At 43.3% G+C, this 23,066-nt stretch overlaps 1 protein-coding gene across 4 annotated transcripts in view; it reads right to left on the bottom strand.

Moving 5' to 3' along the window:
• The window catches only part of Micu1 (mitochondrial calcium uptake 1), a 161,572-nt gene that overhangs the window by 95,097 nt on the left and 43,409 nt on the right, over positions 1–23,066 (bottom strand). Inside the window, exons 5-8 of one of the 4 annotated variants that reach the window (NM_001291442.1) lie at positions 18,491–18,534; positions 12,321–12,332; positions 1,949–1,954; positions 786–900 (exon numbers count right to left, since the gene is read on the bottom strand). In NM_001291442.1, the coding sequence (NP_001278371.1) occupies positions 786–900; positions 1,949–1,954; positions 12,321–12,332; positions 18,491–18,534 (177 nt within the window). The remainder of the gene's footprint in view (positions 1–785; positions 901–1,948; positions 1,955–12,320; positions 12,333–18,490; positions 18,535–23,066) is intronic. The other 3 variants (NM_001291443.1, NM_001359267.1, NM_144822.3) reach the window with 3 other exon arrangements.

The raw sequence follows: 23,066 nt of genomic DNA, 5'->3' as shown, positions 1-23,066 counted from the left end.
GGTGAGGGAGAGATGGCCGTCTCTCTCCTAGCTGGAAGAGCACTCGGAATCCCTTTGTTAACATTGTGTCGGAACTCCGGTCCACTATGGGTATTTTCTTTTGCAGTGTTGGGGCTGAACCTAGGACTGTGCCGTGCTAGGCCAATCCTCCACCTCTGCCCTACAGTTGCCTACAACTCTGGCCTGAGTTACATTTTAACAGACTACACAGAGAGCTATGAACATTTTGTTTGGTTTTTCTGATGATTACAATTCACACTAAGAGAAAGAGCCAGAGTTGCATATCCTAGATAGTTTAACATTTAAAAACTTACCTGTGTTCTCCATAAGTGAAAACTGAGCTTTGAGTCTCTAGAAATACCATTCCAAGATTAATAAGTGACCACTCAACATGGGCAGGACAACGGAGCCAGGTTTCCTTAGGGGAGGAAACGCCACGTGGAAATGGAATGTGCAGAGCGGCACCACGCCGTGACAGTTGTGACAGTCACCGTGTGCATCTGGTCCTCACCGAACACAGAGCCCAGTGACAGCAGGGGCAAATCAGCAGGCTGTCAGCTTTAAAAATTCTACCTTGACACCTTAGGTTTTCTTTTCCTTTCAAGAGAGTTTACACCCAAATTACAGAAGAAAAACAAACAAAACAAAACAAAACAAATGGAATCTTGTAGGATTTACAGTCCGCTAACTGTAAGCTAGGGGCTGTTTTCCAGCTAATCAGCTGAGCCGTTTCTGCATTTCTTGGTGCTCCTTACAGACAGACAGGATGGGAAGATGATACTCACTGGAGAGGACTGTTGTGAGGAAGATGTAGTCAGAGAAGGAGATGAGCCCACACTCTCCAAGGCTGTAGAAGATGCTGCCTTCATCAGCAAATTTTTCTCGTTCCTGGGCAATTTTCTAGCAGGGGCACAGGTCCCAGCAAGAAACAGAAAAGATACGACTGAATCAGAACACAGGCAGGGAGAACGGACGACATTTATCCCAGTTCCCTCGTCCCCTAAGCACTTCTAGGACGGCCATTCAAAATCCATGGATCCTTTACAGTTTTTAAGCTAATGAAGATTCCAAGACAAGAGGTCATTTGTTCTTCACGTAAACACCGGGTTCATTGAAATTTGAAGATGTTTTCAGTTTTTTCCTGCCATCGAACACATGGCCTAACTTCAGAACTGTGTCACTTTTAGAACACCTGGCATCACTCTTAAGACTATTATTTGGTGGTATAAAGGAAAAAAAAAAAAAAAACAACCAAAGAAAAGAGAAAGCTAAAACTGGTTCCAACTGGCCAATCAATCAATCAAATTAAAAAATCATACTGTTGGTGATCTTGAAGCAGAGGGAAGGCAGCTGTTCTCAAGGCCATATATACGCTTCTGAAATACTAATTTTAAACTTTCCTTTTGGAGTCTTAATCTTAATCTAGAACACAGAAGAGTATTTAGGATAAAGAATATTCTGAAGTGTAATCCGGAAACGGACTTTTGCATTATCATTATGTTAGCGGATGCTACTGAGTTTCAGCTGTTTGATGGAAATAAGCCGCTTCCAGACTCAGCTCTTGCTCCCAGTGTACACTCCCTTCCTTTACTCAAGAGTCACGCAGGCCAGTTCTTAGTTCCAGTAACAGCCTGCTGGACGCACTGTTTCCTGGTCTCTGAATTCCTCATTGAAGGTACTTTCAAAAACTGCAAAGGATCCACCAGAGGGCTGCACTTGAAACAAAGTCCGTAAGTTCTGGACCAACCACAGGCACTTAAGGAAATATTTATTCTGTGCACCGAGGGGGCAAAAAGAAAGAGGTTTTAAGAATTCAAACCAAGGCAGCATAACCAAAGAAACACTCTCATGCAAGCGAGAAAGCAAGAGGCGGCACTGCAGGCGAGAGCCTCGTGAGAACGGACAAGCACCAACACACCAGCATCCAGGCACAACCTGCCACGGTTACCTCGGTCTAGTGGAGATCCCATCAACACAAAGGAAAGAGAAGCGGTTAAGCAATGGAGAGGACCAGCACCATTCGGACAAAGTCACCCCGCAGGACCTTAACTCTGCTGGCCCATAAACAGGTACAAACCCACAGGCCAGGCGGTGCGGCCACACAGTCCCAGGTTCTAGATGTGGGTGGCGGATACTACTTGAGAAAGACCTTCCTTGGGGCTGGGCTGCTGCTCCATGCGAGAGCTGCTACCTAGCATGCTCCGAGTTCCATCCCCAGCAGTGCAGAAACCCAACAGAAGACAGAAAGCAAGAGACACCCCCATCCCACCCCCCAGCTTTTGTGGCTGGTCTAGTATCCCCAGGACAGTATTTAGTGATTATCTCTCTGACCCAACAACTAGGATGCGCACTTAGCTCAGTGCTCTCAGCATGGAGGAGTCTTTCTACAGCAATGCTTGGTTCTCTGCCCAAGGTCAAATTTTAGGAGGAGAACCTATCGGAGGAATTGCTAGGGCAAGGCTACCTCTCTGGGAACTTAATATGCAAACTCCTCATGTCTGTCTGTCTGTCTGTCTGTCTTACATTATCTGATATGTTGCAAAACAGAGAGAACAGAAAGATTTGCTCGAAATGAAAATACATTTCCAAAGGCAAATGATGGCTAGCCTAAGCAATAAGTGTATACAGAAGCCAAAGAACTCATATAATTTCATGGAGATACTGCACTGTGCACTATAATGAGTAAGCTATTGCCAGCCAAAAGTCGAGGAGCAGGTGAGTGTTAACAAGTGAAAGGAGGCTGCCAGGCAGAGGCAGCATCACTTTCTGCTACTTGGGAAAAAGAAAAGACAGAAACCAAACTTGGCCAGTAACTTTAGATTTTCATTCAATTTCAAACTGACAGAAAAATTGAAAACCTCATATAAGGAGCCAGGATACCCCTTTGATGTAAGCTTACTAACACATGACTCCAGCAGCTTTGTATTTTATATAGAGACAGACTTTGCAGCACGCTGGCTGAGTGAGCTGGAGGTGAGCTGCTACTTTACATGATTTTAAACATATTAGAATATATTTCCTGTGAACAAAGACATTCTCTTAGGCACTGTAAACTCAATAAAAGCAGGGAATTTAATATTAGTGCACAGAGTATTATCTAATGCCACCTGTTAGGAAAGACTCTTAGAATATGATTTTGTGTGTCTGCCACTGTAAGAGTGTGGCGGTCACCTGAGGTAGTCAGCTCTTTCCTTCTACCATGTGAACTCCAAGGATCAAATTCTGGTCATCTTGTCGACCTGCATCCTGTCCATTTTCACTTAGCCAGCTATCCCATCAATTCCCTTTACACACATGTACCTTCTTCCCCAGTCCAGATGTATCAGAATAAAAATGCACCCATTTGCTGGGCGTTTTTCCTTATTTTCCTTTGAAGGTTTATTATATATTATTATGATTGCATTTCCATAGAAATCATCATTTTAGCCATACAACAAATTAATATTTTGTGTCTGGCTTCTACCATTAAATGTTTCGTAGGCTTATTCATGCTATGGTGCAAATCAGTACTTACTTTGTGTTACCAAAGACACTGCACTGTGTGTACACACCAGGACTGGTTTACCCCTCTACAGGCAGGGCACTCAGATGACTGCTGCCTCTTGCTGCCGTATGTAATCATTTACAAACAGCTGTCAGAGTAGTTTGGCTTCTCTCAATGTAGGCCCATTAGTAGAACTGCCTTGTTACATGGTAATTATATATTTATGTTTTGAGGGACAGCCAAACCATTTCCTTCAGTGGTTTCAGCACATATTCACCCTCCCACCCCCCAGCATCATAAAAGGCTCTGATTTCTACACATCCTTGCAGCTATCTTCATGGATGTGAGTTGATACCTCGATGTAGGGTTTCCATTTCCTCCAGACAGGGGTTCCTGACTTAGCCCTGGCTGCTTTGGAATGGCTCAAGCTTGAGGTGAGGCTCCTGGCTCTGCCTCCCGAAGGCGGGGACTTCAGGCAGGCCCCAGGCCTGGCTTCACTGTGGCTTTGATGGGCATCTGCCTTGTGCACAGTGTCATCTTCATAGCTGTTGTCATCTGAACGTCAAGTGTCAAGGCCTGTGCCATCATTCAGTTGGCTTTGCTTGGATGACTTGGAGTTCTTGACACATTCTGGAGACTGCGACCTTCATTCCCCCTTTTGGTTTCCACTGCTCTGATAACGTTCCTTGAGTCATCTAAGGATTTGCTGGTAAAATCCAGTTCACTTCTTGTTTTCTTTTACCTCGTGTTGTAGTTAGTACTTTATCACTGAAACCAAGGTAACTAAGTTACCTCTATTTTCTAGTCTGAAAGCATCAATTCCTTTTCAAAATTTACTGATTCATTTAGAGTTTTTATAAAGATGGGCAGTCCAGCTTCATTTCTTATATTCATTTATTAATATGTATGTGTGTGTGTGCATGTGTGTATGTGCCTGTGCCATGGTGTACACTGGGGAGTAAGAACTTAGATTCTGGGGGGTTGAACTCAAGGTCATGTGGCTTGGCAGCAAGCATCCTTACCCACTGAGCCATCTTGTAAGCCCTCAACTTTATTCTTTTGTGTCTAGATATCCAGTGAACCCCATTCTATTTGTGGAAGAGATGACCCTGACTTTACTGAATGCTCTTACCCACTGATGAAAATCAATCCATCCTGAGTACAGGTTTATTTCAGAATCCTTATGCTATTTTCTGTAAGCCTATGTTTATGCTAGTGTCATGATGTTTGGTGGTTAGAAGGGCAGCTTGAGAGGTGCCTGTAGGCACAAGTTGGGCCCATCCTCCTCATCCTTAGACAGTATACAGTCTATAGACATGACAGAAATATAGTAGACCCACTGTGGGCAACAATCAGTCTCGGTAGGGCCTCTTCACTACACTTGTGAGCTATAGCCAGCTCACCTAACAGTGCAGGTTTGGGTTTAGGACCTTCTGCTCCTTAGGGGAGGAGAGGGTTTTTTGGCAGAGTAGCTGTATGTGAAACACCTGCTACTGTGGGAGGGAGCAGGAGAGCCCAGAGGACAGCCAAGCTGCTTAAGGGAGAAGTAAAAGATATAGGAAAGAAAAGAAATGCAGGAAACAAGGGCTCAGGACCAGAGGGTGTGTCCAGGGAGGGGAGAAAACTTCAAAGAATGGAGAAGTGGAGGGAACAAGAGCGTACTGCACAGGCACTACTGGAGAGTAAGTACATAGTATGTGCGCCTCACAGCAGTTCTTCCAAGGTGACAAGAACAAGCGATGGATGCTTAACAGTCCGCAGGCAGCGCGTGCCCTGGGATGCACTGTGGGATCAGAATCTCTTCACTGCGCAAAGTCCACACTTCATCCGAGCTTCCGGAGTTGGGCAGGAAGAGCGGGGAACAGAAGCTGGCTGTGTATTTTCTGAGCATTTGCTTGTTAAAGAGTGGCTGGGGTACGAGTAGGAAGGCACATTCATTAGTGTGCCGGCACACAGTAGGACCTTGCATTTATCAGTGCTACAGGTCTGTCAATACCCAAAGCTCTACAGAAGAGCTGTACAAAAGCTAGGACATTTTAATCATAGACATCAACATTATCATAAAGCCAGCAAATTTGGTGTCTCAAATTAAAAGTAAGAGTGTCAAAGGGTCAAAATTTTGGAGTGGGGCTGGGAGTGGTGGTGCAGGTGGATGTCTGCAAGTGTGAGGCCAGCCTGGTGTGCACAGCGAGGTGATGTCTTTTTTTTTTTTTTCTTTAAAGAGGGGATGAGCGTTATCTGAAAGTCATTTATTAGACTGTTTTGTGCCTATGGCTCTTCTTAGATGGTTTCTTTAAAAAAAGATCTAATTCTTATATAGATGATATCCTCAAATCAATTGCCCATGACATATAGGGGAGCTATGAAAACAGAGATATGAGTTTGAAAATGAAAATGTAAAAGCCCAAGTCTAGTAAAATGGAAAATAAAAGTGGAAAGGCCGGCAGAACAGAGGGCGTTCGGATTAACGTCTCTGACGCCAATGGTCTCATTAACGTCCAATTCTCCAAACAAAATGCCAGCAAGATGTCCCTTGCTTAATCTTTCAGGTAATGTTTAATGTTGGACTAAAATATAAGTCTTTTTTTTTTTTCTCTAAGCAAACAGCATCAGTTTGCTCAAAGAGCTAGAGGGAGGCACATTTTAAAGGTAAACACAGTGTTCCTTATCATTTTCTCCTTGAAATGTAATTTTTCTAAGAAGATCCAAAGAATATGCATTAATTCAATATAAGTAGGAAATCAGGATATATAGCAAAGATAATAGACAAAGTGTAAGGAGGAAATTGAAGCTGTATTTAAGAGTGCAAAGAACTATTTCCACGATGCTTCAACTGTCTTCTAAGAGGAATGACTGTAAGATTAGGTGTCTCTCAGTGTTAACTCAGCGAGCATCACCTTTAGGTTCCCGAGGGAGGGGGCTCCAGCCGTTTCAGTGCATGGTGAGAATTTCCTGGGTGCAGTTTTAAAACCAGTGCAACTCTCGGTAACTTCTGAAGCACCAGGGCCACACTCAGAGCTCAGGGGTGACCTCTCAAATTCTCCAATCAGTCACTTCCAGTTCTGAAATTCTCAGTGTAAGGCAGGATGTGGGTCAGCTCAGAGCATCATTTCCATCCAACTTCGTGACGAATGCCCCCGACTGGATGACGGAATCTTGTAGAGTGCCTCAAAGCAACAAGCTCACAGACATGCATGAACAAAAGATAACTCAGAACCCAGCCTTATTTCCAAATGAAGAGCAGAGCTACAGACCTGAGATCAGTAAGAAAGATGCTGACATGGTAGACCTTAAGGAACCCCACACCTCGAGGGGGCTGCTTTCATGTACTATGGTACCATAGTCTGAATCCCCCCAAATCCCCTCCAAGGAATCAAAAACTAGGGCTTACAAGGCAAGGTTTATACCACAGAGGTGAGCTGCATCTGTAGACCCCTGATTTACATGTCTGTGTGTTTACTGGGGCTTGGACCCAGAGCTTTGTATGTGTGAGGCGAGACACTATTGAGTGAAATCCCCAGACTTCATTTTTTATTTTGAGTCAGAGTCTCACTAAATTGCCAGGCTGGACTTGATCTTACTTTATGGTATTAGGCAGGCCTCCAACTGTGATCCTCCTGCCTCAGCCCCCTAAGTAGCAGAGATTACATGCCTTCACTACAGACCTGGCTTTTTAGGTCTGTAGTGAAGGCATAACAAGTGAAAAACTTGTTGTGTAAAATTACTATATAGCACACTGTTCTTCACACGTGTGATTGCTGTACTTCACAGTGAATTTAAAAGCCCTGAGTTTAACTGGGTTGGATGGCTTTGTGCTCAAGCGCCCACCCTTTGGCTTCGGACTAGTCTCATAAACTTATGGTTAGAGTTGAGTGAGCCATGAAGGGCCCTGGGACTGGATTTCCAGTCAGGACACCAATGTGTTAGCATTCAGGGTGTGAGGCATCCCAACCAGCTAGTTACAGGGTTGATCAAAACAGAGCAGTTGATTTTCCCTTCCTGGACTCAATGAGATGGAGCCAATTAACCTTATCATTCTTATTAACATCCAGTTTCCAAGTTCTGAAGTTTAAGACAAAAGGAGCTCCTGGAACCGAGCAGACTTCACAAGGAAATGCTTGGGTATCAACCTATAAACTAAAAATATTTGTGGATTTCTGAACCTAAATAAAAAGAAAGTGCAGAGCACTGCTACATAAATTAAAATGTTATCATCCATGAACCTCAAGGGTTTTTTGATTTTTTTTTTAATACTGACACTTATTAAGGATTATTTTATTACCAGTGGTCCTTGCCAAGGATGATGGCACAGGTCTGTGATCTCAGCTACTTGGAGCCTGAGACAGATTATGAGTTACCCATAAGGACAATTTAGCAAGACCCTACCTCAAAACTTAAAAAGGTGCTAGGTGTAATGGCTTATGCCTTTAATCTTAGTACTTGGGAAACAGGGGCAGGCAGATTTTTGTGAGTCTCAAGCCAGTGTGGGATACAGAGTGAGTCCCAGGACTGCCAGAGCTATCTAGTGAGCCCCTGTCTTGAAGAAAAAAATAAAAAGGCAAGGTTTGTAGCGCAGTGGCTGAGCATCTGCCTTGTATGTGCAAAGCCCTGGGTGGAATCACCAGTACTGTAAAAATGAAAAAAGAGAATCAATATTTCTCTATATGGCTAAAAGGGATTTCAAATTCCTCTAGTAATATTTGAAGTTGTACTTTAAAGTTTAATGACAGTTATATACTGCTTCCAGAAAATTTGATTTTGGCATCTCGTTTCCAAACCTGGAGTTACAGGGGGAGAAGGGTGTGTTAGACAAAGCTCAGTGGTTCTCTCAAGCAATGAATCTCACACTTCATTATCTCCTTGGTGCACAGACAGCTTCCAAAGCCTTGAGAAACGTTAATTTTAAACAATCACATTATTCTTAATCAAACAGAACCTGTTGCACAGCTAAAATATGTCACTCTTGATTTGGTCCACACCCAATTGTGTAGAAAGGTAGATTTTGGTGCATGCCAAATGAAAATTAAGTTGAAATGTTTCCAATTCAGTGTAGTTTATGATTTCCCCCCTTCTGACTCAGATTCTCGTCCAAGCTTCTCAAAGTTTAACTTCATCGGAGGCAACGTAAATTAGTGTGCAACAGGCCGAGGCAGGGGAGTGCTGAAGATGACGTGCATGCCAACTGCAGAAAGCAGCTCTCTTTTCAGTCCCCATTCTAACCACGTGGGCTCTGAGAACAACCCAAATACCAGAATAAGATGGTCTCCTTACTTCATTAGTTAGCCTCAGGGAGAACGCTATCATGAAGATGCTTAAACTGTAGCAGCGGTGGATGAGATGGTTAAAAGCAGTAACAAGGATTCAAATAAATCCGCTGGAATGGAGTGAATGTCAAGCAAAAGGCAGAGCTTTATCGAAATGACTTATTTGAATCCTCGGTATCTGCTGAAGGAGGAAACTCTAAGAGGGACATAACTGGATGTATGTTCTGGCACCGCATGTCTGATGTTCACATCAGACTCCATTGTGGGACAAATGACACGTGATTGTTATTGATAGCCTGCTACCTAAATCTAATAATTTAATTCTGAACTTTGGTCACGCCAATAGGTTAGTGCTGGACCCAAACTCCCTAGAAAACAAGCCCCTGCCCCCAACAGTCCTGAGCTTGGCGGCCATCTTGGTTGTAGTCACATAGTTATCGTAAGTGGCCTTATTGCTCCATGTAAAACAATGTCAAGCACACGTTTGGAAAGAATAAGTCAACATAGTAGTTTCATTCCCTCCCATTTGGAAAAAATAGAGCAAGGGACACATGTGAGGAAAAACAGAAAGTTCCTTGCGAGAATCTCTGCTCACCCCCTTGACTAACACAGCTACTGCCTCTCAGGAAGCCCTGTGAGAAAAAATTTTCGTCTCAAATTGGAGATCAAGCATTAAGAGCTATTCATGAAAGACTTATGGGGCTGAAGATGTAGCTTGGCTGGAAGATGCTGGGTTCAAGCCTGGCAGTGCATAATGGGTGCGGTGGGCCACACCTGTAGTCTTCACACTTGTGATCCTAATGACATGACTCAGGTTTAGAGACTTTAACTGCCCAGGGGAATGGACCCACTGTGCTCCGACTCCACAGCCCTATCACGGACCTCTCAACTTCATATGCTATGACCAGCCTAGGGGCACACGGGGGTCCATGTTTGTAATTTCTGAAGATGTTACTGAGGGCTGGAAAACTTAGCTCACTATGGTGGAGCTTTGGGGCTTAGCTAGCTTGCCTCGGCTAACTGGAGGAAAAGCTGAGCCAATGATTAAGTGTGCCTTTACTTATTAGCCAAGCATCTACTTCATTCATTTTCAAAATGTGCATCGCTTCAAAAAGAAAATGTTCTTCCATACTCTTAAAGCTGCCTACTCTCAAAGAACCAGTTTCCCAGTCTCTGTAGTGCCAGCGAGCATCGCAGACACTTAGAACAAGTTGCGGACCTGCGTCTACAGAATGGAGGACGCTTGTTTTGAGTAGCTCTTCTAGAATCATGACAGTGTGGCCTTAAACATGCTCGTATTCAAGTAACATGACAAAGGAAGTCAGTCTAGAACAAAGTCCTCTGACGTCAGAGTGAGCAGCCAACATTGTTCCATGATGAAAAGCCAGGAATGGGGCGTCGTCAGAGAGGTGATGGCCAGTTATGATTATGCTTCAAATAAACAATGGAACATCAGATGGGTTTGGTTGATCTCAAGGTCAAACATAACATAACCTAAAATAAAAATGTATCTAAAGGCGTACTAGTAGGAGTCTGAGCATTTGAGGCAAGCAAGTGAATGACATCCTTTTGGGGGAGTTAATGACTGCATTATCATTCTGTTTTCAACCTGAATAACCAAAACTTGTTAAATCCACAGACTTTAGGAGTGGTGGAACTGGAGAGACTGGAAAGAGACCTCGGATACTCCTCATGGCAATGCACTGAGTACCTGATGTCATCAGTGAGCTGGCCTGAAGAACAGTGTACTATGCTAGCAGGACGCGGTGCTGGGCTTTCTACAGGCAGTAGGAACAGCATGCAAAGAGCAGATCCTGCAGAAAGATACGCAAGGGTCCACCTTCTCTAACAAGGGGTCTGCTGCTCTCATGGGCAGCTTAAAAGATACGTACTGGTGTCAGCAAGACAAGCACTGTTTCTAGAAACTAATATGAACAATTCCCTCAGCATCTTTTAAAAGAAAAGCCTATGCTTAATACAAATTCACAAGATATTTTGAAGGATGCAGTAAAAACTGATTTAAAAGTAGTTAATATCTCAAATTTTTAATTTTAGCAAAACAGTTTCTACATATTGCATTCAGATACTGATTCTAGAAACTCAGAAAAGGTTCAGGAAAATATGGATAGAAAAATACAGACTACTTCAAAATTTACGTGTTCCTCCTTATACAGAGGCACTAATCTGCAAGTGGCGTAATGGCTGATTCCCAACCTCTGGTGAAGCAAAACTAGTACTTCCTGTACTGAAAGCATCAGTGACTGGTGCTGAGCACTGAGGGCTGCAGGCTCCAGAGACTTCTAGCACTTGCTAATTCTTCTCTCTTCTCCTCACTCTTGCTGTATGGATCTCCTGGAAGGCAAGTCTTTCCAAATCGAAAGCACATGGTTATTAATGAAGAGAAAGGGCTTTTCGCTGCCTCTCATTTGTCTAACTGCACTGAGAGCCATGGGAAGGGCTTTCTTGTGGGACTGGGCCTCAACCCTTTCTTTTTTAAAGGTTTGGAGTGCTATGGCAAGGCCCAGTTCAGGGCTTGTCCTTGGTAGGCAAGGAGATCGAGCCCAGCTATGTTCTCTACTGGCTAGCACTTGTTTGTACCTTAGCTGTTCTGACACAAAATCCCAGAATTTGAAGCATTGAAATTTGAAGCAGTAAATTCTTTTGATGCAAATTTTAAAGTATTTGTTTGTTTCAGAATACCGTTAATGCCACAGTTATGTGGAACTACTAAAATCCACCCCATTTTAAAACAGGAACACAGGGGGCAATGCACTATGAAAAGAAAGATTACTCCTGCGGTCCTCATTAACTATATCACCAATTACTTCAAATCAAATGATGCTGCTATTTAAGTTGAATTTAGATTTTTTTTTTATTGCAGCCAACCATCAAAAATGCAAGAGTAATTTTAAATGAATAAAATTTAAAAATTTATAATCTGTAGTTGAGAGTCCCTGCAGAAATCAATTTAAAATGCCTGTGTTCTGCCTGTCTTTGGTCATCTCCCGGCCAGCTCTACCTACATGTTCTTCCCATGTGTCTGCTTATTTCCCCAAGCTACAGTCATTCCCTGGCTCAAAGGGGCAAAGTAATAAAGTCTAAATGAGCCACCAGCTTCCTCTTAAGCTATTTTATTGAGCAAAGATCAACCAAGCAATGGCTTATTTGCACTGATTAAGAAATTTCAAAAGAAAAAAATGCATCTATTCATTCAAACTGTCGCCTGTTCCTATGATAGTTTAGGAACAAAACAACCCAAACAATACTAACATTTAAATGACCAATTAATTAAAATCTGATGCAGTGTAATGCCTACAAACATTTCTTATCCCTGTGTGTTAACAGCTACTGATGAAATTTCCCTCTGAGTTAGAGCGGGTTCTACATTCTCAAGGACCGTGCAGTGTTTGAATTGTCATATTAGAGATAAAACAGGAAATTTAAGTCAGGGATGGAAACCACTGTGCAGGGAGTAGGGAGGCCAGAGGCATGCACCGACCCCCAGCCTCGGAAGCATTAACATGGATTCCAGAGCAGTGATTAATCGAAAGCACATGCTGCCGAGTCAGTACCTGCCAGAACTCCTGATCAGAAGGAGAGAGAAAGAAAAACAAATCGACAGTGATTATATGAACAAGCCCACAAATCAAACACATATATCACAAAACGCAACATATGAAGGAACAATAACAACCTGTGAAAATGATCACTGTAAACCTGAAAATACAAGAAGAAACACACGAAAATGTTCTAGCCATCACCCGTTAGGCACAAGAAAACAAAGATCTACAACACAACCTCCCGGCACCAAATCACAGAGAATGTGAGTCAACATGTTTTTTTAAAAAGAGTTGTAAAGATTCCACGTCGTCCCCAGGGTGGTCAAAGCATTTCTGGAATGGAAGTTTCCTATTGGGATGTCTCGTAATTTTAGGGGGACGTAGCTTCAACTTTCTGGCAAACTGCCTGCTGTGTCATTCACTCCAACACACAACCCACCAAAGCCGGATGAGTTCAGAGAACTGGTAGCCGTTCAGCGGAGCAGTTCGGGAGGGAACCTGAACCTTCTATTATGTTCCACTGAAGCGGGGTGGGGTGGGGTGTCCTGTGTAATGAAGGCTGTCACCGTGTTGGCTGCCATCTGAGGGAGTAGTTCAGGTCAGTTAATTTAGCCAGGCTCTGCTCCAAATATCAAGCGGCTTCAAAAAGCTTTTTTTACATCAGTAAACTTCATTGGCTGTGGAATAAAATTTGGTTGAAACTTACCGCTCTTTCCAAATCAAGCTCAGTTATCATTCAGAAAGTTCTTGAATGAAAAGCAAGCATCACTAGCGATTTACACGTCTGCAGTGGGGGCTGCCGAGGCCCAGAGGAATCTACAGTAGAGGGGTGGGGTGGAATGAGCTCCGGTGAACAGCGGAGTTTGCCTCTCCGCTGGGCAAATGGAGTCTTTATACAAAATAACCAGTCAAGGACAGCACAGGGAGACTTTTCTAGGTGCCTGAACTAAGGAGAGAACAATTACCCACAGGGTATGGGGCCGCTAAAACCCACGAAAGATGGCGTACACGTTAGTGGGAGGTCCTTCCATAAAATGAGCACAGGCTCATAACCATGTCAAACAGCTACGAACTGTCCTCACTGCCCCAGTTCTCTGGCAAGGCAAGAGACACTCAGCTAAGGGTGCTGCTGCCCCTCGGCTGTACAGAAGAGCCACTGTCTGAACGAGGGCACGACAGTCTGAGGTCCACACTCTTGCTCTGCTGCGCACCATGCTACCCCGTGACACAGAGCTGTATCTCTCACCCCGGTTCAGCATGCTTTATAACAGCTACTGGTCACTTACACATGGCTATCAGATGCGGGAGCGCACACCACGGAAATAAATGCCTTGGAAAAGAAAGAGGTCACACGCCAAAGCTAGATTTCGTTCTCGTTATTAGTTAGTGATACTGTGTGGAAAAAAAATAACTGAAGTTAATTTGTAAGAAAAAGACCATGAAAGTGATTTAAAAACCTTTGAGTACAAAAGAAGATGGGAAAATCTCTGAGGAAGAAGAAAAAATGGAAATTTTAGCAAGTTTTCAGGGATTGAACTCAGAGCCGTGCCCAGGCTGAAGCACACATTCTAGCACAGAGCTACCCCAGCAACCCAGAGGATCTGGGAAATGCTGACTCAGCACCTGGGTTCACTGTAATAATTCAATTACCCTCTGAGCTTTTTGCTCAAAAGAAAAGGCTATCATAACCAGTCCTGTTCAAATGATGCTTTATCCCCCACAGCCAATCATTACTGGCAAGAAGAATGCCTGGTTTTGTCCATGACAGAAACAACATCTTACTCAAATGGCCTGATTACCATCAGAAGGGATCCAGTTTACACACCACATGGATAGATCACTTTAAGAGTGACAGGGGCAATAAAAAGACAGACAGACAGTACTTTCCAAAATGCCAGCTGACCACATTATGACACAGTGGGACACAGAACAGCTTGATTCTAGTTTCTAAATCCAGTTATTAAATTTGCATGTTTCATATTTTCTTTCCTGAAATGAAAAATTTTCATTTATTATCAGTTTCTAACTGTGCTTTATCTGGAAGGCAGAGGCAGAACAGCTCAAATTTAAGACCAGATTGGGCAATCGCCTCAAAATCCACCATTCTGAAATCCCAAACCAAACCCCCGAACCAAAAAAAACCATCACCACCAACAACTGGGCAGAGCACACTATTGTTACTTTTATTCAAATAGTAATAAGGCAAGAACATTTGATGAGAAAAAAGTCCTATTAATGAATCAGTCTGCCTTCATTTTAGGCTTAAAGGCCATCTTTTAGTTATGACAAATTAGGTTCCTTCCTTCCCTGTTTCTCAAGGATTAGGCTATGCCCCACCTGTAATCTTAACTACAAAGGGCTTTGTCCTGCCTGTTCCAGGAAATGACAACCATGCCTTTGTTTTAAAAGGTTATTATGGCCACCTGTTGTCATGAACACCCTGCTATGATTACTTTATGGCCATGTTGCAACCCTACCTCTGTTTAAAATGTTCTTGTGACCACCTTATTTTTGCTCCTGTAACTCCACCTATCTTGTGGTCAAATCCCCCATTTGGAACCTCTTACCCCTCAGCTATAAATATCTTGTCTTCCTCATGTCCAAGGCTGACCTGTTGCACCCCGCCTTAGGGGGAGGCAGCTCATGTACATGCATTTAAAAAGCTTGCTTTAATTAACTGCTTGCTTTAATTAATTTGGCCATGATGATTTGAGTAGGCAGTGTTTCTCACATCTTTGGGATTAACACTATTTACGAATAGGTCAAATTCTAAAAGAGGCATATGAAAGTAGAATACAGCACTCAGGACAGCTCCACGGGCCCCCTACTGTGTGACCTGTCTCGTGACCTAGCTTGCCTATCCTCTTAACTGTAAAATGTAAAATGCACAGTCCCGGGAAATGATGCTACAGATGGAATGAGCAATTATGTATCAGCACGGATAGTGCCTGACAGACAAGCAAACAATGCAAAGACTTTGCCTTCCCTCGCCCATCTTCCCTCCCTCCCTTCCTTTTTCCCTGAGAGGAAGTCTCACTAGGTAGACTTTGCTGGCCTGGAACTCATTCTTTAGACTAGGCTGCCTTGAACCTTGCCTGTTTAACATAGCAAAGCCGACTGCCCGCCCACCCAAGTCTGTACTCACAAGTACCCGTCACAGTCATCCTGGCTAGTGTACCCCTTCCCCAACTTTAAACCTCCCCAGCCTTGAGTGTTGCTTCCCCAGTCCCTTTTCCTATACAGCTCAGCCGTTCTGCCTACATGTCTTCTGTGTCTCCTGGCTTGCTTTCTGGTCTGGTTCTTCTCTTGGGGTCTCGGCTTCCTGCTTCCTTCCCCACGGTCCCATGTGTTCTTTCTCTCTTGGTTTCCTCTCTCCTGTCTCTCTCACAGCCCCTACCCCTACCCTCTTCTCCTGGCCCAGTTCAGTCTGGACTCTCCCAGGCGCCTCTGGCTGTACCCTCCTCCATAGCTACAAAAAACCTTCTCTTCCGCCACACCTGGGAGGGTCACGTCCTCATTTTTCCATTCATACCCCAATAATACTAGTTAAAATATCTGTGCAAGCTTCAGGCTTCAAGAAGCCTTGTCCACAAGCTCATTCATTGTTTTGGAATCTAGTTTCTCCTGCCTTCCTTTTTAAAAATTTCCTTATTGTAAAAGACAGAAAATATAAGGGATATATCCTATTATAGATGGCATTGGTGGCTAAACAAAAATATAAATCAGAAGCAAAAATATTAAAATTCTGCCTATTTTTATCTGTATTTAGCACCAGTAAGACCTGAATTCATATATGAATTCAATAGAATGTGGACTTGACTGATTTTAAGTCTCTCAGAGGTGGGAGGGTGAAAGTGTTAGGGCCATCGATTGACAGGTGGGACTTCATAATACTTCAGTGCCTCGTACAGCCACGGAAACAGTCAACAGAGCGCAGTGGAAGCCTGCGGGCGGGGAGAACCCAGTGGCGTGTCAATAACCTTTAAAGAGCTTTGGGGGCTGAGGTTGCAGTTTAGTGGTAGAGCACATACACTTTACATGCAAGAGGCTCGTTCGATCTCTATCATAAACATGAAAGACAGACTGACTGACAGATAGGAAAGAAGGAGATGAGGGAGAAAGGGAAGGTTGGAAAGATAGGGAGGGGAGAGGAACGAGACTTGGGACGATGGTGAATGGTCTGTTTCAACGGGAATCTGCTGCTGCTGCTGTGTTTGAAACAGGATAAGAACTTAGTCATCTTTGGGAGAGAAGGCCAGGGTGACATCAAAGCTCGGCCACAGCATCCCTGCATCCCTGCTCAGGAAGCGATCACATCCGCAGCATGAAGTTCCCCCCTTCGATGTCTGAAGGGAACGTGACCGCATCTGATTCCAGGCGTGTGCTTACTTCATGTCACAGGAATAGAAAGTGCAGGGTGCATCTCTCTATATTTAGATTGCCAAGGAGGAGGAGTGAGACACAAAGGGACCCAAAGACTAGAAAACACACAAAATACGTCATACCAATTAAAGACAGCAACTAAGACTAGACACATGACACTACTGTAAAATAAAGCTCTGTTTGGAAATAAATATTTTGTTTTATAGGGTAATTACTAGATGCTAAAAACATCAAGTGGAAATTATAGTTTTTAATAAAAAATAATGTATAGTACATGAAATGATTATAGCAACAAATCTTGGGTGAAAACATGTATATTAGGAGGGGTGTAATAAAATCCCCTGTATTTCCATATGCTATATCATCACTACTTCTAACAGTACTAACAAATTATTAGTTTTTAAAAGAATTTTTTACATTTTTTTTCTTTTTATGTGTGTGCTTCATATATGTTCTGTGTAGGCTGGTGTGCCTGTGGGGTCAGTCCTCTTTCCACCAGGTGCATTCTGGGAAGAGAACTCAGGTCAGGAGGCTTGTTGCCCCATCGTACCCTTACCCGCGGAGACAAGCTGTTTATAAAAGGATCTGTTAGCTATCCAATGCTGTAAAAGGGTTTTTTGTTTGTTTGTTTTTGTTTTTTTCAAATTTATCATCAGAGAAAATCTGAAGTCATCAAAGACTTGAAGCTTTGGAACTTTTGATCTTAGTCTGAATATTAAAAATACCATTCTTCTATAATGCATACTCTTCAAGCAGTATCAGCTATAGGCATCAGCATTCTTTACTTAAGACCTCTGAGTAGACAGCTCTGAAATGCAAGATGATAAAGGATAGGCCAGCTTTCAGGAAAGAAGAAATCTCCCAGGGTTCTACCCCTAAGCAGAGAGCTGCAGGCAGTTAAGGCCTGCTGAAAGAGGAGATTCAGTCATCCCACAGGGAGGAGCCCCTTAACTGGTTATCCAATCCCAAGTGGTCAGCCCTGACATCATCCACATACAAGCAGACTACACAGAGCCAGCAGACTATAGTTACATATGTATGCATCTATACATCCACAGACCAGCAACAGAGAGGCCTGGGATATGGGAGGGGTTGAAGGGAGGGAAAGAAGGGGGAAAGAACGTATAATTATAATTTAATTAAGAAATATTTTCAAACCTGGCCCTTTCCTTCCATGCTGACCCTGTATAGACTTTTCTTCTTCCTTTTGAAGAACTTATCCTGAGAGGGAAAGCCTGCTGAGCTGGCAGCTTTATGGGATAGTAAAACTGAAAGGCTCCTTTTCAATGACCGAGAGTGATGGAGCATAATGGGATTTCTTTATCAGGTAAGAAGTAAAGAACTGAAAGTACAAGACAAACGTGCAAGTTCTTCACAACTGCTACAAAAGCACGATAGAGATCATTACAGTTTCATACTTAGGATTATTGCTATACACTGTCAGAAGGTTCAATCAGGTAGGCGTCCACATGAAATGTGAGTGCAATACAGGGGTGCTCTGTCATCTTTATGGCGATTTTTGAGTTAATATTCCAAAGTCAGTAAACACTGAATTCAGCCTCAATATATGACAAACCATGAGTTACCTTACATGGAAAAACATTAAAAAAAAAAACAAAAACCCAGCAAAAACCCTGGCTTGATTTCCTGTGCAGGATCTCCTGAAGATGCAGGCCTCTGAACCCAAACGAACTTTTTTCCAGCAACTAAACAGTATTCACAGATCCGTCATGTGATTAGAGAGGACCTTGAAAACCTTTTCAGTAAAACTTAGGACATGTGTGTGCCAGTCTGCTCACCTTTCCATCAAAGCGCTTTATTATATACTGATCCAGGCCCAAGTCTGAAAAAGAGAGGGGAAGATGATTAGCCCCAATCATAACTCTCCAGAAATACACAACAGCTCTCAGTTTTATTTTAAATTACTCAGTTTAATGTACTCGATGGCTTGGCTACAATATTCATCCAAAGTCACACAGGAATGATTACTTTGCTCCATTTTCAGACTTAAAGTACAAATGCTGGCAGACAGACACCAACTCGTTTCGTCTGTATCAGAACAGCAAGGTGCCAGTGTGAAAGGCGCACATGCCAGTCTCCACGCTGGGCTCACCATAGTTCATGAATGGTGCCAGCATCAGGAGCTGCGTTCTGCATCTCTGCTCCTAATAATTCAGGTACTGTTGTGAGTGACTGTCCTCTGAGCCAAACAACTGCCGTCTTGGGAACTTTGCTGTACTCCTAGAAATGGGACTATCCCAGATGGACTTGCTGACTGGAGGTGTCCCCTCACAGAGTAGTAGGGAGGACCCAGAGATCTTTACCTGAGTCTCTAGCTTTCCATACCCCTGTTACTTGCAACTTTGGCTTAATTACACATGGCATCCTGGAGACACAGGATCGTATCGTCCAGAGGAGCCTGGAAAGTGGGGATCCATTTATGCCACTGTGGGAAAGCCCTCATCCTTACTAGAAAAAAGCTACCCTACTGGACAGCCCGTTGGGATGGGAGGAACCCCCACACCTCTGTAAGTAACTCCCAACTTGCGCTCCAAGGAAGCCAATAACTGCCAGTGAATCTGGCAGAATTGGGTCTCATCTTGTCACTGAGACCTTAGGGGGAGGGCTGCCTATATCGTCCTCTGGGAAACAAACCAACAAACAAAAGCATACATAATCAGAAAGGAAAATCTGAAACCAATTCTAATTTGAACGATCACCGTATTCAAAATGACATTATTAAGAAAGACAGAACAAGGGCTGTAGAGATGGCTCAGCGGCTAAGAGCACTGACTGATCTTCCAAAGGTCCTGAGTTTAATTCCCAGCAACCACATGGTGGCTTACAACCATCTGTAATGGGATCAGATGCCCTCTTCTGGTGTGTCTGAAGACATCTATGATGTACTAATATAAATACATTTCTTTTTTAAAAGAAAGACAGAACAAAGTTCTACAATAAAAGAACTGAACTCAGGCACAGTGGTGCATATCTGTAACAGACACTGATTCCAGGCCCAGAGCTCATGGGCCTCCCCAGCCACTCCATCTGCTTCAAGACCAGCCTGGACCACAGGATACCTTAGGTCAAAAACCAACCAACCGACCAACCTATAAACAATAGAGAGCAAGAAAGAACTACTGAGAACTACACACACACACACACACACACACACACACACACACACACAAATTATTTTTAAAAGGCAAAAACATCTAGCTCCTAAAAACTGACAAAGGAAAAACTTTGAGGCAGCCAGTTCAAGTGCTGAGAGTAAAGTGCTGAGAGTAAAGACCTCTAACTCTGTGTTCCTTTTTTAGTGAAAATGCCCTTAAAGAATAAGGACAAAATAAAGGATTCTAAGATGAAGGAAAACAGTGACTTCCTGTGCAGGAGGCCTACTTTAGAAGTCATGCTAATTCTGCAGACAGGAAGTGACAGTGTCGAGGAACCAGGAACTGGAGAACAAGAGCGGCAGAAATGGTCTATCCATCAATCAGTATCTCTGTGTGAGAGAGACAGTATTGCTGTAAATTCTTTACAGAAACAGTTTAGATGGAGTTTCCAATATGGAGAGAGACAGGCCATATCATGGTTACAGGATATTTAGTTATTGTACATAGACAACCTAACTGTTAGCAAAATATAAAATCTTAAATAGATATTGCATTTGTCAGATGCAGTTAGGTGTATCCTGAAGAGATGCAGTTTGGGTGAGCTTCTAAAAGCCTCCTTCAATAAGAATGCTACTCCTGCCTATTTTAAGGCAAGCTGCTTGACAGAGGTCTTGTGGCTTTGCTCTATGACCAGAGGCAAAGTTACCTGGGTGGCCTCGAGCTACCCCACCTAAAGGTGAGATGTTTCTCTGCCCCTCCTGACTTGGCTCAGAGCCCCTTCTCCCAGGATGGTGACAGCTTGCTAAGGGTGCGGGACGGAGCTAGAGACTTTTATAAGCAATTGGACCTTTGATTTCTCTCTCACTTCCTCTCTCTCCTTGGAAGAGCCTTTATAGAAGGAGTTCTGGGAAAGAGAAGGATTTTCTTTTTGGGTTTGCGGGAACCATAGAGAAGCAGCTGGCAGGACACAGGTAAAACAGGATTCTAAGAAAGAGAGCAAAGGAGCACTCTTGGGCTTGGAGGAGCTCAAGAGAAAGGCAGACCAGCTAGATAGAATGATACAGATAGAGATGTCTAAAGAGCTAGTAGCTTAGTTGTAGAATGTAAAGAGATATTCTATACATAGTTAAGAAAATAAAGCTACCTCACTGAGCTAGCAGGGTTTTACCTCAGTTTACACCTCTGGTATCTTTATTGGAATAAATACTAGATAATTTAAGTGGTTACATATCATAGCATAAAGCCCGAAGGGCTTACTGTGGTAAGGTATGTGTTCCACCTGAAGTGGTAAAACTAAATTCGCACATAACACTGTGAGAAGTATGTATAATCCCTATGACAATTACTAAATACAAGAAATATAGCCAAGAAATAAAAAATCAGTTAAAATAAAATACAGTAAGAACATTTAAGTAATCCACAGAGCAGCCAGGAAAATATGTATGAGGGGGAGGAGAATGGCAGCTCTAAGCCCAAGCGAAGGGCAAGCTCCGAGGAGGCCCACGAGCAGCAGGCCCACGAGCAGCAGGCCCACATGCGGGCCTGTGCCTCTTCCCAAGCCTCCCGCTCCCCTCAGTCTCTCCTCCTCCCTCATCTGCTTAGATGACTGACTAGGAGACCAAAGCAGCCTAGTATGAAAGTCACCAACCAGTGCACATGATCACAGAGTGGCCCGGTTGATGACCACACCGCTTCTGCAGGGACAGGCAACCTTGAGAGCAACAGGGAGCATATTTACACACAAGCTCAGCAGTTTACACATGGCACATGGTTGAAAGGCTGGGCTGGTAAAGTGGATTATCACAAGGAGCCACTTAGTAAATTCAGAACATGTAAACTGTGACAAACATCAAAGTCTTTTATAATGAGACAAAGCCAATTTTCTGCGTTCACACAGGATGCTGTCAGTGTAGAATATAAAATTTCAATATCCTAAGTTTTTATAAAACATCTGGAACACTAAAGGTTTTACCACGATCTTAAGTGTTACAGCTCCTCCGTCCTTCAGTGTGTGAATGGTAATCTACTTTATCTTGTAGGAGCTTTTATGTCCTTTGATCATGTACTTCTTGGCCTTTACTAGGCACTAATCTTTTTATAATCAGAGTTTCAGATTTCAGCAATATCTCATGCATATTAACCTTGGGTGGAGGTCTGATACTTTGAACTGGTATGTAAAATTCATGAGATTTATAATGCTAATGGTAGGTCTGGTTGCGTGGGTTTGTAATCCAGAGCTGGGGAGGTGGGGACAGCCAGCTGAGCTCTTCAAGCTCCGGGTTAATGCGAGACCCTATCTCATTAAACTAGGTGGATGGAGCTAAGCAAGCTGACTTTTGGTCTCTACATGTACACACAAATCTGCTCAAATGTGTACACACACACTCATAAACACACACAAAGGGAAAAATGACAATGCTGAATAAATCTAGGCTACAATGGCTACCAGATACCTAAACTCAATACTTTAAAAAAATTTTAAAAATTTTTTGAGATTATAATTTATTTGCCACATTTCTCCCTCCTTTCCCTCCCTCCAAATCCTCTCATATGCCCTTCCCCATTTTCCTTCAAATTCACGGCCTCAGTTCTCATTGTTATCATGTGCGTGCGCGCGCACACACACACTCACACATTCTTAAATATAATCCATTTAGTTCACATGTTACTTGTACGTATGTTTTTAGGGATGACCTTTTGGCACTGGACAATTGGTGTACTCTTCTGGGGGATGGCCACCTGTCCTGCTCCAGCTTTCCTCAGTTGTCACTGGTCCTTTATGTGGGCTGGAGGCCTGTGGGCTTCCCCATCCAGTCTGGCATGTCCCTTGGTGTCATCCTTTAAACGCCATACTTTTGGGTCATTACGACTCATCAGCTGTCTCTTACTCAAACAGGCCTTTCAAATGGACTGCAACTTTTATCGCTTCTCTCCTTAAACCACGTTCCCCAAAGGCTTCGAGGTCCTTCACGTCAGCAGGTGAAGATAACCACAGCAGTAGTAAGGAAGAGCCACCGTGGGCGAACACTGAGCACAGGACCGCAGATACACTAGTTATGTCCCAATGAGTTCACAGAAATGGCAGTTTGGCGAGCGACAGCCTTCAGGCCACGTCCAGCCAACTCACTGTGTCTTTTTTTTCCTTAGATTCCCCAGGGAGAAGAGTAGTATTTATTACATTGCTGTTGAGTCAGCTAAGCCTTAAATATTTACTATTTGTTCTTTAAAGCAAAAACAAACTTTGCTCCAAGTCCAACCT

This window comes from Mus musculus, chromosome 10 (genome assembly GCF_000001635.26).
Source record: "Mus musculus strain C57BL/6J chromosome 10, GRCm38.p6 C57BL/6J".
NCBI lineage: Eukaryota > Metazoa > Chordata > Mammalia > Rodentia > Muridae > Mus > Mus musculus.
The sequence above is the reverse complement of the archived record's forward strand: the minus strand, read 5'-3'. Positions and strand labels throughout refer to the sequence as shown.